The 21,310-nt window shown below is 37.5% G+C and overlaps 1 protein-coding gene across 11 annotated transcripts in view; it reads right to left on the minus strand.

Moving 5' to 3' along the window:
* The window catches only part of LOC124629656 (dachshund homolog 2), a 133,074-nt gene that overhangs the window by 20,580 nt on the left and 91,184 nt on the right, over window positions 1-21,310 (minus strand). For all 11 annotated transcript variants that reach the window (XM_047163162.1, XM_047163168.1, XM_047163167.1 and 8 more), the window contains one exon: window positions 9,957-10,040. In XM_047163162.1, coding sequence (XP_047019118.1) covers window positions 9,957-10,040 — 84 coding nt within the window. The remainder of the gene's footprint in view (window positions 1-9,956; window positions 10,041-21,310) is intronic.

Below are 21,310 nucleotides of genomic sequence, written 5' to 3' on the forward strand. Positions count from 1 at the left end.
GTCTATTTTTGTCACTAAGTTAACAGTGGCAGCAGTAAATATGATATTAGCAGCAACTTTAATACGATATCCTGCAATGAAATCAGCGTATGGCTTCATCGATGTCTGTTACTCGTGTGTGGTCGAGCCGTAAACAAAGATCTTAATGATCGCACACCGGCCAACGTAAACAATTTATTAGCCCGCAATCGACAATCGTTACAATCGGTTCGTGCATTCGATGCATTGATACATGTTCCCTGAATCGAACCACTTCTCCGTTTGCAGACGTGTCGATTTTAATTGCATCACTATAATTACGTAAACACGTTCTTTACTTGTTTCGAATACGTGTCGGGTTTTATTGTCGATTCTTTTGTGCTTTTCTACTTCTCGAATAGTTCAATCGATTATCGACTTGCCTTTATGATGTTGTCTGACATGTAAACAAGATTTCTTGACCATTTTAAGACTGAGCGTTTACTATGGTGTAAAATTTGTGATCAATAAGCGATTTCCCCGAGACACCGGATGCGGTGCGCCGGCCACCAAGTTCAATTATTATTGAATTTCCTATGTCCGGGGTGAGTGCCGTACCGACAACTGGGGGTGAGGCAATTCCTTTTTAACTTTCCTAAAATAATTTGCCAGTCTTTGATATAGTTTTGCAGCCTATACTGTTTTAAGGGTGGAATTGGCAACTAAGTACTTACTATAAATAGAACAATTGATTATTTGAATTTTATTACATTTCTGGTTGAATTAAATGCGGTGAGAGAAATGCAACTGTACGAGTTCCACTGAGGAAATGTATTACTAAATAGCAGTATAGAGCAATAGCATAATAACTTCTTTCCCTAAAATTATATCTCCGCGAAAGAAGACCTCTTCAACTAAATCAAATGTGATTCATAACAGCGAGGGTCAATTAAATGTTAAGTGCACAATCGTCATGATTTACGCCGATTGTTGCTATGACTTCCGATCTCCTAAACGCCGGCCTCACCCTGTTCAAGAAAATTATTTCCACAACAAAGAGTTGGGAATTAAAGTCCCGACTCACTCTGAAACTCCACTAAGACATTAGAGATTCCTGTTTTTGTTTGTTTCTATAATTAAAACGCGACTTAAACGCTCTTCCGATAATTATAAATCTACTTGATGTTGTTATTGCAGTGAATCGGATTTACGAGGGGATGTTTTGGCGGCCAATTTTCTCCGATTAGTATTGTTTCGGTTTAATATTTGTGCTGGATTTTATCAAGTCACGTTTTATCCTTTGGTTGATTTTAGATGATGTTAAATTCAAGCATCGTTATTGCGATAGTATTAATACTTATTTTTTGACAAGCTCCAAATCTTGCTATTCACCAGATGAATTAGGGTACATAGATGTAGGTATAGTAACATTTGACTAGAAGTGGCTACCGTGTCACCGTGGCGGTCGTCGTGACGAAGTTTACACATCGGGCCAGTTTTCGTGAGCCGTATTTCGCAGCGCGGCCGGCGCACGGGTGGGCAGTGTTCACATTACCTTCGCCTGGTGGCCGGCTGACTCATTCCAGTGTCGCCGACCGCCAGTTTTGAACAGAGTTCTAACTCCCAGTGGTCTGGCGCTAACACGCAACTCCGCCTCACTAGTTCATACGCTCCGGTGGGCAATTTGGAAATTGTAGCTTAAATTTTGCTAAATTTGTTCATTTGTACTCAACTTGCTTGAATACAGAAATAGTTTTGATTATAAATTAATTGTTGATTGCGTGTACACGGGCTCTCTCACATGCTAAATTCTATAAATATAATGAAGATTATAATTATAGCCCAGTTTTGTTTACCTACAATTCCTTGTATATGTTTAAAAAATGTTTTCTCTACCAAAATAAACTTCAACAAATACTAACAGTAACGCATTTCGAAAGCAACCCCAGAATTCCGCAATCAATCCACCGAAGCGCAATGGAGAGGCGTGTCAAAAACTTTCTGCTAATCGTATTCAAAGCTAGAGAATTATAATTACAGTTAAAAGCGACAAGTTTAGTATCATGTTACAGACACGGCGAGCTGGCTCACGACGCGTGCAGTCACTTGTATAATCGAGACTGGACACGCCAGCGCGACACTTCTTGCCGTGTTGACTCCGCGTCGCACTACCGGCTGCCCCGATCCAAGAAATTTTGTCGTGATTTTGGTCAGCCGTGTTTGGTTTAGTTTTGACTGGGTACTTGATTGAATTAGGTACGTTGTTGTGGGTCACGATTCAGTGTACCTTCCTTGAATTACAAACTGGTTTGTTTCATTAAGATTAAGATTGTTGTTTCAATTTTTTTTTCCTCAGTAATATTTGTATTTAAATGACACCGACTCTGAAATCCCAGCTCTTATCTAATGCCAATGTGGTTTATTGTTTTTCACAACAATACATACAATATAATTATAAAGTTCATTAGGTAATTTGCCGCTAAACTTCGTTTCGACTCCATCTTATTACGAGGAAACATTATAATATACATTGAAACCCGTTCTAACAATTTCACATACAATCATAAATTCTAATTTAGCTCGTTGGTGGATCTTGTTACCACCTCGCCTTCGGTTTTCCGGACTCATTGTATGTTACTCCCAAGACATCGCAGCCCCACACTACGTATATACAAAATTAATTAGACAAAATCTCGGGCTCTTGTAATATTTTATTATTATTTCTTATGTTGTGCGAGATTTTATTAGGACGTTATATTTATTGCTTTTCTCTTAGGTGTAATGAATCTGAATAGGGTCTTGATTAGCGTCGTTCCTGTATGGATGTGTTGCTACAAGTTTATAATTACAGTAGTGGTAATTACAAGGTTGCTTACATTGTGAAACCTTCGTCGGCTTTCCGTTTCGTTATCTCACAACGAATGTTGATGGTTTGTTAAATTAAACGTCATGTAGTGGATTGCTATTTTCTTGATTATAAAACGCCTATCTTTGGATAGTGTGCACTGTTTTAATTTAAATATAATCGGCTACCATTTTCACCACCTTGAAGAAAAAACAAACAATGTTTTCATCATACAAAGGCAGCAACACTGCATTCGATATCTCACTGAATATTTGCGGGCAAGTCAACTTGAACATTCTAGTTGCCTTTAAACGTTTCACAAATAACCCAAAGAGAACCAAAAGAGACTCGAACAATACTACTATCAGGGAAACAAACAAGATAAATTAAAGAAGTTAGACGCACTACAGCCAACAGCATCCCGATAAGGAGAGGACAGAGAGCTAGTTCTTAAAAGGTAGTCAATTGGTGTGTCCATCGGAACAACGGCACGGGCCAAACATCGTATTCTACTTAGCCGTGAAATGTGTAATGCTATGCGTTCCGTTTCAACGTCTTTGCCGCCCTTTAGTGTAACCTACCATTCCGGACTTGTTCACAAAGTTATAGGGTACTTCTCTACAGTTGGAGATGTTCAATGTAAAGAATCTACAATTTACAGAGACAACAATTTGAATTTGTACGCACAACCCTTTCATAAAACGTGGAATGGAAAAACATTCAGAGGTAAAGGGATTGAACAACCCACGTGATTGAATATAAACAAATGTAATTTAGAAGATTTTAAACTGAAATGGAATGTATTTTTCAAATGTATAATAGACTTAGGTGGATGCATTGGCTCGGAACTCGGAACTGACCAGTCGGTGAAATCTAATCATTTCCATTACTTCCGCGCGCTGATCTCATACTGCGCTTCATTTCACGAGAACAGCCGCGGGACCTACACTAATCACATTTTATATTCATTTGTTAGATTCTTTTATAAAAAGCTTTTTTATTTCCAAAAATGGTTTTTAAAATTGAATATATTCAAATGAATCATAAGATCATATAATTCAACGAGAAGTAGGTGAACCAAGAAGATTGTAGCTCCAATTAATTCCTTTTGTTCTATATTTTTTCTTAACCCCAGACTTACTTTGGAATCTGTAGTGGAACGCCACAGATACAATCATGGAGTAACGGGAGCGTGTCCTGCATTCTAGAGTACATGCGTATCAGGAAAAATGTCACGTAGTGGATACCGCGCCCGTAATAAGAACTCGCAAGTATGGCGAAGAATTAAACAGACCTGATGAAGGAATTATACGATACTGGTGTTAACATATGTCACGGTGAAGCTGACCATTACGTCTCGGCACATCGGTAAATAAGCTGCCGAAACTTACTGAAACTGAAAATATTTTTAGAAACGAAAGTTTCGACAAAACTTGGCCTGTTAATGTTCAAATTAGAACTAAGACCGAAACGAGGCGGATAATGAGCACGAAGCTACAAACAGATTGAAACAATTTTTCCACGGCCACAGTGGAGCCAAGAAAAAAACTGAACGAAACCGCCGAAGCAACGTTCCTGTGTAAATATTTACCCAAAGTGGCCCACGAAAACTTTGTAGCGCCGGCAACTTCTACCAGACCTCACACTTGCAAAAAACCTGCCAAGTGTGAGCGCGCCCCTGGACCGAAGATTCATTATAATTTCATTAAACGTTTTTCTTTTAATTTCGGAACTCATTTAATTTGCCGTTATTTATTACTGTCAGTTTACAGGATTATTGTTCCTCAGTACATAATTAAAGCATTATCTTGCTGCAAATCGTGTATTATTCAATATTTTATTCTCGGTTAATATCAGACAAAAATATATTAGGTACTTATTTATTTCAGTTCCGTACATAACCAATTTAAAACATTAATTTCTATTCGATTTTTTTAACTAGGTACCTACATGCTTTTAAACGACAATTTAGTACAAGAACACGATTGTATTATCTTCTTCCTCTGTCCTTTTAAGTACTAGAGCCAATGCGGAACCCTAAAAAGTGTGTAAGTGTTTTCGGTAATTGAATTCCGTACACGGTTCGTATCAGGTCCGTCGGCGCGGGGTCGCACGTCGCCTCGCGGTCAGGATTCGCCGTGTACTCTGAATATTTTTTCATTTTCCCACTCTCCGCGTGAGATATCGCTGGCATTTTTATGAGAAGTCCGACTTCATTTGCGGATTCTTTTTCGTTGCTTACATGTTAATACCTACTGATTCTCCTAAAGGGTTGCGATGAAGATGAGGCTATAGAAGATGCCGGAAACGTTCGAATGTTGAATAAGACTTGATTAATATAATATGCAAAATGATCATATAACAAAGACAGACCTACCAATAATATTAAATCAAGCACACACAAGGTTCAATTCCCATACATCTGCAGCGATTTATCAACAATTGAAATGGCTGGTAACATAGTTAGGCTATACAAACGTACCGCTGGCTGTAATAGGAGGCTTCCGTCTGGTTCACACAATAGCACCGACGTCCAATGCGCATTCGACAGATTGTATCTATTAAGGCCACAGTGCAGCCGAATTGAAGGACGCCAAATTGCTATACTGATTGGTTGCATCTAAATATTAGTGGTGTTCATTGGGAATATTAATGAAGTACCTAGTAATAAAGCGTGTGATGCTGTCTATTTTATTAAAAGAGGATATACATAAAAGCATGCCACGTCAAAAGGATGTCAAAACTCTATATTTTTCGCACTAAGTATCTGTTAAGCCAAAAAATATCAAAAGTCAAAACAAAGCCAACATCATGAACTAAATCCTCACTATAACAGTGACACGGACAAATGATTGTCCAGTCATCGTACATATTTGAAATGTATGAACTAATACAATTATCGCAGGGGAGGGCACTCGGCGATAGATCGCACTGACTACTGACGTATGTTGATACGATTGTACGCCTGTTAAACGATTTCATTTGAATTTGATCACTCGACTGTCCGCCAGTGATAATGTTTGCAGGGGCTACTACGTCAAATGTCCGTTTGCTAACACTGCTTTGATGTACATTCACGTACAATATGCTAATGAAAATCTGCTACTGTATATTGTGTATTCATAGCGGTCAAATGACTCTCAAATTTTCTGATTTAAAGATTGTCGTGAGAGTAAGACTATTGTTTCTTTAAACTCCTATAGATTATACAGGTAACAAGCAACAATCATGGTAATTGTTAGCAATTACAAGACGATGGTCCATCATCTATAAGCATCGACTTATAAATCTTTGTTGTCATTTAATTCTTATTTATGACGGAGAGTACGATGAGTTTCATAATGACCTTTGGATTGATGACATCGCACCGTGAGTTTATTATACCTACTTATTTTATCTTTCAGGTACTTTAACGGTAATATATCTGAAAAATATTGTGAGAAAAACAAAATAAGGATTGCAGGATTAAAAATACAATAAGGTGAATGGTTATAAAGTATTTTAAAGGCCCTTTTATTTAGGACCAACAAAATGAAATCAAGCCTTTACATATCATTTACGTACACACAACATACGAAGCCAACAGAAGATGTATAATATCAAATTCCTCAATTCCGAGAAATATCTTTAACAGGCATCGATAACCCTCCATTCCGGACATAATGTACGCATAATTGGCGTAACATTTCCATTGCGTACCCTTTCAAGACGCCTGTAATGTTGAGGCTACATGTTATTTAATTACGCAATCTCGAGCACAATGAGAATTATAGCAACTCCTTTACGTCTCGGATGCATGGGGGACAGGGACGTATTTGGATAAAGGGATGGCAAGTTATGATGCGATGTTAGATGATATTGTAGCAATGGTTGATAGTTCATTTGCATGTAATTTGGATGGTGAAAAATTATTGAGATTTGGTCGTCGTCTTAAAGTATTAGTTTATCATTCACATTTTCATTGAAAAAATAATGCTTGTTTATTGTTAAATATTATTTAAATACTGTCTCAAAAGCGGAAAGATAGCGGATAAAATTTGAAAGGACGTTTCTAATTGCGTCCCTGCTTTCAAAAGGTTGAAGCCATGACCGGAACGCCTTGAAATCATAGGGCGAGAACTATGAAAGTCTTCCGATTTCCCTTCGAGCTCATAACATCTTCGGTAATGAAGGAGCGCCCTGAAGGGTGTCCCTTTCCGAGGGTGCAAAGTCCGACTCAATTATAAACGAATATATCAAAATGAAATAGTAAGCATTACAAGGAACCCAACTATTGTCTACCTGAAAATTCGGTGTCAGATTAATTAAAACCGACAGTTAATTGAAGTATGCCAGAAATCAATCTTTCTGCAAGTATGTTATGTTACAGTTAACAAAAAACAAATCAATAAGAAAATCTACACAAATGGCTACCCAATGAAATCTAATTTTCAATAGTAAATTAATTACACAGATTACCGCATAGTACGCCATTTAAATAGAATCGCTGTGCATTACGAAAGCGCTAGATGCCCATGCGATACTGGACTATTCAATACAATATCTATTATGAATGGACGCGGCCCGCGAAGGTTGATTAGACTCGTCGGCTCTATTCCAATTTTCATGGTGTACTGCGATCCACGGGCCTGATTGATTGTTATTGGATCGCGGTAGCCGGTATATTCCACTTGCTCTAGAATCGCACGTAACTTTCAGTCTATTAGACGTGCTTTGCTGAAACACAAACACGTCCATTTTGCAACTGGAATACTACCGCTATATTTGTGTGGTAACCCATTCTAATTGTACTTATTTAATGAGTTCGATTAAAGTCACTTCGGTATTTGTGTATTCTATTAAATCGATAGAAATCAGCCAAGAGGCTATTCCTTATGAAATAATTTTAAGATCCATCTTATCTTCATAAGCGATCAGCCATTTCACTGTTATTATCGATCAATTTTACACAGTTCGGTCATTTTAATCATCCTAAGGCAATATTTCCGAACTCGATCGCTGCAGTTTTACATCTTCGTTTTTTTTTTATGAGACTTGGCAAACGTATCAAATGCCTGAACCTTTTGTTCCATACTTCAGGATTGTTGAGTTAAAATGTGTCAGAGATTGAACAGAATGTAATAAAGAGTGGTAAATTCCACGGGAGCGGTGACTATTCATCTCAGGTTCCATGAACCACTATTGGTTGTGCGAGCTTTTGTAACTAAAGTGGTATTTCACAGCGTCGACGCGTGTACCGCTATCTGATGATTGGTTTTTGGCAATTAACAGTATTGCTCACGTCGCAATCGAGTTCATTCACCGTGTGAATTATGTATGGAGCCTCCATTTCCCTCTTTGTTGCGCTGTTCTACTTACTTACCCCTATACCACAGCCAAAATATTAAATCTTATGCATGTGTCTGTATCCCACGCATCGTGTGCGTGTTAGTCTTAAATGCAAACGTTTTTAGATCACATTTTGCATAAATGCGCGGGATTCTTCTAGATTACGGTTCACTGAACATTATTACAATAGAAGATAGTAATTATAAGAAGTGACAGGTGGCGTGCTCGACACCTGTTGGCAAGCGAGCTTCAGACACCCTTTGTACAATTGTACTGCTACAATGATATATACGACTTTACTATTCCAACATGTACGAGAAAATGCTTGGCTGCAGGCTACAAATGCATTTCCTAATAATGTCGGATTACAAAACGGAAGAGCAGTCGATAAAGGTGTTAGCACGACTAGATAAGTTGTCAAAAAGCTTTTAAACTAGATCGAAGATCGCCAAATAGTCTAGGAAACCCATTAGCAGCGATTTCACAGCTACTATAAACACTGTACAATTTACACTGGCTAAGCACCCAGTTTTATGCACATTATTACAGATTATTAGTCACAATTTTGTAGTTTGCTGTAAGCGGTCATATATTATAATACGCGTTTCAGAAGCAATAATTATTTTCATTATACGCAACGGCAAGCTCGCAGGCCTGTCGTCCCTTTATTAACATTTAAATTTATATTGCATTAACACAAGAGAAATGTCTACCTTGATAAAATACCTACGCCACCTTTATGTCGTTTGTGACATGTAAAATCGTTCTCAGCGATGACAAGATGCGAATTAACGCGTTATTATTTAAAGTGTAAAGCTCAATATGGCTCGTCGTATTGTCTTCAATAGAATTAAACCCTTTGTCTCAAGGCGTCAGTTCACCGTTGCCATGTCGTCTGACATTTGTACAAAGGTTACCTCCATTCTGTCGGTTTTCTTTTTACTGGCTGACATCATGTTGTACTGGCGAAGAAAGGGTGGTATTGTGTTATGTTCGAATTAACCTTTACGTTTGTTTGGACTAGCCCTGTGCAATGATATCGCACTATTCATTTCTTTCATCGATATCATGACGAACTCTATCTACTCTGTGCTTACACTATGCAAAGTTATTGTAATTCCACAGATTACGAATTATGGCTGTACACATTTTCCAATTATGGTAGCTTTGACCCACAGCAATAAATGTACGTCGTTTATACCACAAACAAATTTAAACCTTCAATGTAGCGAAGCAAAATTGTCTTAATAAATAGCATAATTATGGTGATTACGTAGACGTCAAAGGAACCCATAAAACTATCAATGAACCTATAAATCGAAGAAAACGTTGGAACACGCGAGCACCGGGCTTGGGAAAGTACAGAAACAAATAGATAACATTAACAATAAGAGACGGTGTGAGGTTATAACGTGTGAAAATACGTATAAAAATGGAATTAATTGAACACCCACAACACATTGTAGCATAAACAATTATGGAAGAGGCGCCGATGGGTCGGTGGCACGGAAAGAAAATTGGCAACATAAGGCACGCCGTGTAATATGAGAAAATAATAGTTTTAATGTTGGAAATAAATAACGCGGCGAGGAGGAAGACAATGGTCTCGTAACAAGATCTCCTGTTAATTGTGGCGAATGCGGCGCGCACCATTCCACCGTGATTTATGGACGTGTTCAAATTAAGCCCTATTTGTTCTTTACTGAATCCTTGCCTTGTTATCGACGGCTTTCACATATTTAAGACTAGAGTGAGTATTCCAACCCTTTGGAATCTACGCAAACTGGTTGAATTTAGATATTGACAGTAATATAATATAACTTACCTCTCATTTTCTGCTCGTCGAGAAGTTGCCGTTCGAGGTTGTCTTTCACTTCCCGTTCCCTCAAAACGTCCATTTTTAATTCAGCTGCAACAATAACAAAAATCGATGTCAAAATCACAGTAACAAGTTAATATGTGTGACTATGTTAAGCTTTAAGCTTTTGTATTGTTTTAACAAATCAATATCGTAAAATTCAAGAAGACAAATCCAATAAAAGAAAATGTTAGCATAAACAACATTTTAAGTTAAATAAATGGTTCATTGTGTACAAAGGCATTGTATAAATTTAACAGTGAGCTAAACCGGTAACAAGGCCTTCAGCTAGGGGCCGATTAGGAGCATAAACACGGATTAACTCATTCGGAATCCCGGTACTATTGTGAAGGAGTCGAATTGAGAGATTTGCATAACTTTCAATTAAACCTAACCTGACGGAAATGATTAGGGGAGGAACTTCCTATTTGTGTGTACCTTACCGTCTATAGTCAATGCTTAATGTTTCGATTGATTGTTTAATAATAATTGCATTGATGAGATTCATTATAAAATGTCTAACTTTAAACTTAAAGATACATTAGGCTTCAAATGTGCTGTAGGTGACTGAAATTGCATGAATATAAAGTATATAATTAATTGTAACGCAATTTCATTATAACCATGATGACACATTACAGTTTTAGCTCAATGCCATTTTCACGCACTAACGAATTAGCAGCAAATTATAAAACTATTATTGCCATTAATTCTAAGTATAAATAGATCAATGTCAGACACTAATTGGCTGCAGGTGATACACTTACCTACATTTAATGCTCATGTATGCAAGCTTGCTTATTCAGTTATATAATAGCGCTATAACAGTAAATTGTTCTGTAATATTGCATTTGAATTATGCCCTTTTTAGGGACCGGCAAAAATATGCAGAAAGATATTCTATAAGATAACATACGTCTGGATGATAAGTCGCCATAATTGAGAAAAAATTCTTCATCGCACTTTATAAACTACCTCCTTTCAGAAAACTATTACCCCCTAAACTTAACTAAGACCTTATAAGTCACGTTCTAAATGTAAATAAACAGGCCCGCTTTCAATCAGGTTAATCTCAGCATCGATAAGCGTCTAATATCACGCCATACGTATGTAAAGTCACTGGTGAGTCGAATTTGAATAGAAAGAGGTCATGCCCGCTCACAGTTTAATTTGGTCCCTTATTCAATTAGGTGCCTAAGCTACGGGTACCTAATGGTGGTCGTAAGGGGATCTCGCTGATTAACTCGCGTTGTTAGCACCTAAGGTTACTGCAGCGCATTACTTGAAAGATTTAATTTGAAAATATGGCTGAGAGCCGGCGGGGAAGCGTGAGCGTTTGTGTGTGATGTTTGCTGTTGTTTTAGAATTTAGAATAAGCTTTATTTTAACAATTTCGGTGGGACGCAAATTAATAGAGCAGATATGACACCGTGGCATTCTCATATTTTTGGTTTGATTGAAACTACCAGGTGTCCAGGTTTTAAAACACTCTGTATAAATTACTATTTGTTGTAGGTACTTTCGGGGCATAAAATACGTAAATCTCTTTGGCAGAGTCTTCACAAATAAAATCAATAGGTATTACCTACTTATCATATCTACATTAGTATGAATAAACTACCAAACATTGTCCATGTTATCAAGTCGGTCCCGCAACTATCTTGTTCAATACAGCGAACAGTTTCGCTTAATAATTCCGTTAGCGTTTTAATTATTCCCACAGATTCGATGTAAGGTAACAGTCTATTAAGAACCGCTGCTACCAACGTATCTGATAATAGTTATGTACGGACAATGTTATGCTCAAATTGAGTTGATTTAGTTGCAGGAAGTTGGCTATTGATTTACGAGACGATGTGGTGGAAATCGCTGAATTAGTAATGAAGTTAAATTAGACTTAAATCAAGGAAATCTAGACCATTAAGACGTTCATAACTCTTAGTCAGATTTCCTTTAAAAAATCAAAATGGAATCTGGCAATACCAAAACAAAGTACAAACAAATATAGCCAATTACGAGTAATTCTCAACGCGTCAAAAGAACTGGTGACCACAGATATGCATCTACAATGATACGAACATACGAGCAAAGAGGTAGCCCGGTCGATGCTCATGCGCCGTATCGACGAACAAAAATCTTTGCGATAAACCAGAGCTTATAATAAGGTCCCGAGATATATGTATGAATATCGCACAATAGCTATCTCGGATTGTGATCTTGTAAATTGAAACGTTGGCTTACTCATCGTTTGTTACTAATATATACTATTCAAACCCTGTTTTGGCCTCGAACACTTCGTGGGTTTCGAAGGCACTCGTGTTCAGATTATGTATCACGAAATATCGATTTGAATCAATGTCTATCATCGTAAATATTATTTACAAGCCTCTACATGGAAAGCACAATCATCTAAATAGTTTGTATAAAAAAACTACACAGTTTTCTCGCAACGTACAACTTGTTTAGCAACCTCAAAAGGAGGAGGTGCTTATTTTTATCGATTTGTCATAAATCCCCTGCCACAACATCTATAACAGTTTTTTTATGAACAAAAAGCGTCAATCTCGAGACCGCATCGGTTGCGAGATTAATTTCGAATCAATCCCGGTGTATACTGTAATTTAAGGGGCTTTTAGTTAAGAGTGGTTTCGCACATGAGACGTAAATTACCTTTGTCGAGGGATGGCCATTAAGGGCCCGCGTCGGTATGCGCCGTATCTCAGCATCTCGCGATTTGCGAGTAGAAGAGCTTTAACAAAAGGTGCTCCCGGTGGTCCCTGCGTACTTAGCGACCATCTAAGTATCTCTGTATTGTTTTACAATAGCCACAGAGATGCCTCATATCGATCGATTACTATGATTACTCTGCTCAACAGTCTCGATACGAGTCATTATTGAATGCTTAACAATAATAATATCTTATCCTAAATCGAATGAAATAAAAACGATTATATCAAAATTAGCGACCCATAAATCATCGGAACACAGACACTAAGAAGGCAATACAAAACCGTTCCTATGAAAACGTTTATCGATAAAAGAGAAAACCAAAACACAAGCGGAACACTCGATTATTAAATCGATCTTTATATCGGATCAATCAAATTTAAAACCTGATCGACTTGCGTCCGACGAAAAAATTATTACTTTATAAATAAAATAACAATAAAAACGATGCGCTTCGCTCAAGGGAATATATAATTATGGACAATTATTATGATATCGAAACTCAATGGTCGATAGATGATTGAAAGGATCGAGACCCATAAACAAAAGGATCAATTTTGATTACGCAATTTAATAATGTTTCGAAGGTAAGTAATTAGCTGATAATCATAATCGATACTTAAAAGAAACGGGAAGACATGAGTCAAGTGGGTTTTTATTGTTTTTTGCCGGCAGTCAAATGTGATTCCCGAGTCGCGAAGGGTCGCGGGTATAAATTCTATTTCTCTTCTATTTCAGTGCACTCAGCAAAAACAACAATAATATTTAAATTTTGAATATGACGCCCTTTGAGATATGCTGTGTGTACGAGATCAAGTCAAGTTACTTATAATAACGACTCCTCAGAGATGTTCTACGTTTACGTTTTGATTGGGTTTAAATAATATGATTGAGACGGAATAAAGATATCGTTAGTAGCTACAAGTAAGGACAATTCAAAAGGTGTTAGACAAAACTGTGAATTTATTACTTGTCTGTGAAATAACTTAAGTACAAAGAACGAAACGGTAAGTCATAGGGTGAACGAATTAAGACATATTTTCACAGCCCCCGACATCGCGAACACGAAGTTGAGCTTGCAGTTAAAATAACAATTAAAGTCTTCGTGAAATTTACGACTCAAAACTGGCAAAATAATTTAAACGAGCGTTGCGGTGGAAGCGACCGAAATGGGGCTTTGAATTGGGAAACAAAAGTATGCATTCAGATCACCCTCCCGACTACCTTTGGACGTTTTAACTTGAAACGGGAGACTCCGACAGTCTTAAGGTGAAATTTTAATAGTAATAGCATAAGGAAATATTACTCACGAATATTGTTGATTTAAGCACTTTTAAAGCTTTAACAAAGACGCCTGATATGATTTATACAGAATCTTTTATGCGCGGATTAAAATTTGGCCAGAGATACAGGAGTCGGGCATCCCTACTTATAGATTAAGTATAAACACATTAACTGAATTGACGATCCTCTTAAAAGGTAAATTCAAAGTAACGGTAATGGTTGTCATGGCGCGGAAAACGAATTTTCTTCCCTATGCCTTTTTTGAATTTACAAACCGGCAGCAATTTTATTTTATTGTTATTAGATTTTTCCGGCTTATGTCACACAGCGATGTCACTGCGGAGGATTATTCCCGCAGTCTCCACGCTAATAATCATAAGAATTGCTTCCCTTTATTATGTGTGAAATTTAGAACGTAAAATCTTTTTCTGCTTCATCTTTGTCACGCAAATTTTCACCCTACATAATACGAAATAAGAGTACTTTTTAAAAGGCAAAACTCGAATGCCCTTCACAAAAAACACACTTGCTAGTACTACTTTATTCGACGGGAAGATTTTGTCATACATGTGTAACACATAATTTTATGAATATATTATAAGGGATTTGCATTTGGTATGTCGCTACCGACTCGTAGGTTTGACGAGCGTCGTAAACCTTGCCACTCTTGTATAGCCTTATTACTACGTTAAAGGTACAAATAATGAAGATGTCGTCGCAAAATGGATTAAAAAGTAGTAGCGTATCGAGCGTGCACTGTCTGAATAACTCGTGGTGTTATCGACGCACGCGCACCCAATCTGCGATCGAAACACACCGGATAAGATTATCCGGTAGCCTGTATTATTTTAATGAGACTACACGACTCCTCGAGATTCGATACGATACGAAAAAGCTTAGGTAACGAAGCGAATAAAAAATATACGGGTCAAAAGAGATATCAACCGGCCGAGGCGAGATGACGGGCCGGCCGACGGGAATACTTTTCCGAGAGGGATTTTTAAATTAGCCACCGAACACGATAAACTTGTGTACATCTACATACCAGCTGACGGCAGATCGGCTGATACCATTATGTCTCTGGTAAGGCACCGATTAAAAAATATCCACATTTATAAGCGGACAACATCTGGTGGTATTTAAATAAGATATAAACGCGGAGGTCCGCGAATGTTTTGTTTTTCGACTACACATTTTCTTTCCCCGGTGGATGCTCCCCTCGCCGGATATATTGGTATTAAAAATGTAAGGGAGATTTATGCGAATGGCTCTAAGCTTTCATTAGATGTTTCTTATGCGGTGTTTTTGCGGTCGCCGCTCCCTGACCGGTAATTTTTCATTTTTGTGCAAACTTCCCGATGTTTCCGCGGCGTACCTAAATTTAACTGCATATAAAGAATATTAATGCTCCTCCGAGTCGCGGGCAGGTGTACGCTATGACTTATTTTATTTCAATTCCCCATCTGCAATGGGAATAGAAATTGCTAGAAATGTTTTTAATGAAAAATAATGGAGCAAGTTCTTTTTAATGGAGGAAGTGGAAAAAATAGCTGGGAGCATTTTTTAGAGCGGTTAGATAATGCTAAGTTAGAAATAACAGATGCAAATAAAACAAATCATAAACAGGACTATCAAACATATTATTCCGGCTTGTAATTCCGTATGTAAATTACCAGTACAAGCGTTCACTTTCCACCCCATGGAGACAAAATACGACCACTATAACATGAGCTGGGACGACGTTATCAAAACTAACAACTGTAGATCTCATTTCTTGGCTCGGGAAACTACTCCCATGTCCTTGGGTTACGGGTTACACGGAGCCTAAATATTAAGAGCACTTAGCTATGATACCACCATGTTTATTAAAGGGATGGGAGATTTTTTTATTTCCTCCCTCGGCTACATGATTAACTTCATAATTTTCGAAAACGTACACTCTTTGAAATAAATTCAGTTGTACCTAGTTTAACACTATGTGAAAGTCTAATCGAAAACGACGATTTTAATTAGAGAGAAAAGAAAGGCTCGCCTATAAACTACCGCCTAGTTGACTCCGGTTCTATTTGAAGAATCCCTTATAAATAAGTACAACTTGGCGGATCCACACATTGTATAAGGCCACGCGCACACTAACGCGAACAATTCGGCGTGCGTCACATTAAATTATTTCAGCTAAGTAATTCCGAGCGGTTAATTATTGCGCACAACCTGCGACGAGAGTTGAGAATGTAATTATTATTAAACTTTACGATTGTCTCACTTTACCCCTTTACTTTACCTCTGCGAGCCAAACTGACCTATCCGACACCAGCAAACAAAGGAATTTAAGCTTTAGTATCCAGATCTTTAATTCTATTTTCAACACCTCAGTTGAAGGGAGTATGGTTTGTGTTTGCAAATTGTGCTACATTAGATCCCGAGATCCTGAGGGAGTTTCTTAGCTTGTTGCGGTACAGGATTCATATTTGAGCCACTGTCTATAAATTTATATGTAAGCATAAATTCGGATTGCTATAACTTCTTAATTGAAAAACAATTCTATTTATACCTTTGTTAGTAAGTTATATACATGGAGCTTTGAATAATTCTGGCTGTGTAGTATGCATATTAATATAATCGTTTTCTCTTCTTATACGTTTTAATACCTGACAATTTATTTCATCAAATGTGTGCGTATAACGCACACATTTATTTCATTTCATCAAACAATTGTGCGTATAACGCACACATTTGATGAAATAAATTGTTGTACTTAACAGATTTATATTTTCAATTTTTTCCCCTTATTTTCCTTTCACTTGTTAAAGTTTTAACAGTTATGTATTTTCATTATTTTGTTTGAAAATATTATCATGTGAAATGGTATTAGCTTTACTAGGGTTAACAAATAGTTCGCATGAGTGGCTTGATGAATTCAACAGTAGTGCTGTAGCCTCGAGCGATAGAACGGCACAACCCTTCGTTCCTCGCGGCAATAGGATTATCATTCTTAAGCAGATAAGATACAGAACACGTTTTATCGACAATACTATTATAACGTATGTATTCAGTATCGAGAATTATTATTCAATTCACTTCAATTACGTATGCATTATGCAAAAGTTTATGAACTACAATTTCATGGAATTTGAACAGACACAAAATTCCTCACTACCATACCATTTATCTATTGAATAATAAAGTTAGATCACAAAATAAAAATGTAAAAATCAAAAGGTACCTAATCCGGAAAACCGTTCCTATCTAAGTGGATATCAATAACAATATCAAACGTAACAAAACCGCATACACAGCCGTACAAAGCGACATTCATCAACAATAGACCTACGTCTGCATAGAAGTGAAATTTAATATTTCCATTGTTAATATTTGAGCATTACGCCCGGGGAGTAACACGCTCACAAAGTTTTCCCCTAAGAAAATAAGGATAATTATTTATCCTTACACAAACACGAAAGAAGTATTTTCTGATACAATAACAATAATTGACTCGTGCCTTAAATATTCTATTTTGAAAGTACCTGAAAGCGTATTATTAGGACCACGACCTTTTAGCGGCGTAAAATGAAATGTCACTTTGAGGCGTCCAGTGACACAAGTGTGTAACAAAGTATCTAATTTTGTGCTTTGGGTATCGAAGAATATTCACTTGATCTAGTTATCAGTTGGTCATGATTATTAAAAAAATTGTTACATGAACTAAGAATTGTCTTCTTACAGTTAGTAACGGCCTAACTAGATTATTTTCTACTTAGATGGTCTCCTATCAGACCCGAATCAGAATCTAATCAGTGTCTGTGTAATTAACAACTGAGTGGACACCAGTTCACAGATTTGCACATGTCAGGTAATCTGGTAAGCCACATTCAATATTCAAAGCAGGCCCCGCTAGATGGCGCGCGTGTGGTCGAGTCGCGTGCGCAATGTAACCGGAGCGACACGCGCAAGTAATCCAATATGGCCGCCCGTGTCTCTCGCGTATCGGTACATTGCAGGAATGGCATTTTAATATCCCGCACTTAATGTCACTTATTGTTTACTTAGTTCATCGAGCGAGCGAAAACCACAATGGCTTTAAACATAGCTAGAGTTAGAACTTGCTAAACAAGTTTTTGATGCAGGCTGACATAATAATGAATCTCGCATTTAGTAAGAATATTCCATAATGCTCGGTAAATGGATGTAAACAAACAAAGATTGCATTAACCGATTTTTGCAGCACACCTCGTCGTTGCACAATGGTGCGAAAGCTGGCGCGGCCCGGCAACAATGCGTCGTTGCTTGTATCTGCGCCTGCACATCTCGCGGTGGCTCGTTAAGCCGCTGGGGGCGGTTGTTTGTACTGCGATGGGAGCTAGCTCTCAGTTGAGTTATGAACTTATGACGGCCGCTCGTGATGAACACCTATACTGACAAATCCCGACTCTGTAGTTGAATCTAAATGTTATGTATAATCGAACTGACAGCACACTAGCGACGATGTCGTAATCTTCGCAAATGCCGTAGCTTGGTTCGCTTTTGTTGGTACGAAAATTAGTTTTATGATAACCTGACTAAAATACTGTAGGCATTTGTGTGGGTGAGTATTGATATTTGTATCGAACATTAGCTGTGTCATGAAAGACAAACAAAGGCCTAATCATAACATAAATCAGTTCAATCAGCAGCACAAATGTAAAATCGCACATAAAACAGTAATTTAGCTTCACCCCGATAATGTCGGGTCGTCAGCATTGTAAAAGCTTTCATATCAATTGAATCCATTAGCTGAGTACACAAGTCTTGTCTGTCTATTTGCTCATCAGTTTTTATCATTGGGCAGTCCATGTTTGTTCGATCGCTCACTACGTTATTGATGGGCTGTTTCCCTATAACGTGTCATATTTGCAGTTTGGTGACGCCATTTGCGACACAAATTACAGGTGACAAGGACTTTTGTGATTGAAGCCACAAGAATAGCGATTAGCTACACTGAAATGACCTTTGAATATTAAAATACTGACTGTAAATATATTTTCAATTATTGCTTACATGCTCAAAAAGTAATTACAAAAAATCTGTATCCATAGAAATAAAATCAAGAACAGCAAACTTTTGTTCTGTAATATTCAACTAGATGGCGCTAGGAGTAAAGATAACTCAACCTGTTAACTTCGACAAGAAGGTATCACTGGCATTACATTACATTATATATTTAAATTAAACGCTTTCTCAAAGCAAATAAATACGAATCTTGACCGGAGCTCCATAAAGTGCTCACGGGCTATCTGCGCGCGCGCCATTTGTCCGTTGACCAGCACTTAGCTTAACAAAAACTGATAGTTGTTAAACAAAATAGCGTAACAAAACCGAGGCAACAAGATCGGACCATTTGGTACAGAAATAAACTAAGCAGTAAGAATTAACAGGGATAAAGGCTTAAAAGAGTAGCCGAAGCAGATTTATGTCGCAATGATCGCAATCGGGCGATTCACCGTGTTACAGGCGTTTTGTTTTTTAGTTTTGATCAGGAATGCGTTGATGTACCGCTTTCGGAATTTTATGTGATCGGAGAGAAAGTTTTTGTTCTGATTTAACAATTGGCTTTGTCTTTCTGGAAGTGGGTTTGATGAATTTCACAGATGAGTTCATTGAACTGACCTTAATCTTTGCTAAGAGACACTTAGCAAAAGAGAACTTACAAATCAAATAAAAGCTACTACAGTACTGATTTACTTGCACTTCAAAACCTTAGAAAGACCCACAAACTCAAACCCTATCAGGAAACACGAACACACCTCCAAAAGCTATTTCCAAACATTTTCTATCAAACTCCCAACAAAAAGCACTTGAAAAGGCCACAATATGACACCTATTTCCCATTCATTGGCACTCTATTTACACGTACGAATCGACACCAGTTTATCACGCACTCCTTTGCTACCCCTCGTCGGTTATCTGATAAGCCGGTGAATGCAAAACATTTGTCTGCTCCAACCCATTCTGTACTAGTGTAAAAATCGTCAGCGAATGTTCTAGATAGTGATCTGTCATTTGCGACTGCGAGGGGACCTAGCCGACTTTGTTTGCTTAGTTGTTCATAGTTATGATGGTTTTCACTTCTTTTGTGGGTTCAAAATGATTTCTTTACGTGTTTGAATTTCAAAACACGTTGCAGGCCAGTTTTTTTTAAGTCAACTTATGACCTTTAATCCAAGTAGTCGCTACAAGTGCACCATGCATCTAGAAATAAACTCAAAAACCGAGAAGATTGGCTCAATTATGACTATACACGTAACTGAGTTGGTGCAGAACACAAAAGATGAACGCAGCACTGATTGCTCCTTACAGAACATTAAAAGGATTAAAACAAAGAATCATATAGCTGGCACATAAGAAACAAAGCTGGCCAACTAAAGCTCGATTTAGCCAGTAACACCTATCAATTGAGTCGGAGCGGAGCGAGCGGCCGATTGCCGTAATTTATATAAAAAGAATTTCATCGGTAAAGTTCGCCAGACACATCGATTCGAAAAAATGTTTCATCAACAATAATTTTATTATCGTAATAACAAAATTACTGGGTTTGCTGACGTACTATTTTGATCCTTAAATATACGAATGTAAGGTTTTCGTTTAACGTTTACTTATATACCAGGGGGAGAAATGGAACCTTTTGTTAGCCTATAGCATTATTATTTCTCATTTTGTTTTGTTTATTAATACAATTGGCTGGAGGCGCAATATTGATATTCAAGTTTGATGATGACTCGCGCCAGTCTTCTCCCTGAGCTCTGTATTTTTATGGGATTTTATAACAACTGAGTTTTGTTGTTTCTTTTTAAGTAGGTTCCCGCAAATTAAATAATTCATAATATTAAAAAACAAAAATAATCTTGTATAGCAAATTCATTGGACCAAAAAAAATACTTTTCGAAAGAGAAAATAATGTTCTTTGAAGGCTGGTAACAAGTAAAGCGTTCACTCACAATAAAACAAAATATTTTTTACGCCGTTCTCATACCATAAAGCACGGATTATTTCTCATGGAGAAAACGGAATGACGTGAATAAATAACTCGCAGAAATATCAATTAAACAATTATGCTGTCCGAATGGAATCGTGTGTAATGATAGTGGGCCCGGCTATAACTCAGGCGCATCTGTACTACGGCTATTTGCAAAAGGCACGACATGCGCCGTGCGCGCTCACTACGTGGCCATGTCTCTTGTGTTAGCTTAGCTTATCTATTATATCTTACACATTTTATATTGTTCATTTAACGTTATTCTAGCTAAAAGGAAATTCCACCTTATTCAACCCATTTT

Source organism: Helicoverpa zea, chromosome 4 (genome assembly GCF_022581195.2).
Source record: "Helicoverpa zea isolate HzStark_Cry1AcR chromosome 4, ilHelZeax1.1, whole genome shotgun sequence".
NCBI classification, from domain to species: Eukaryota; Metazoa; Arthropoda; class Insecta; order Lepidoptera; family Noctuidae; genus Helicoverpa; species Helicoverpa zea.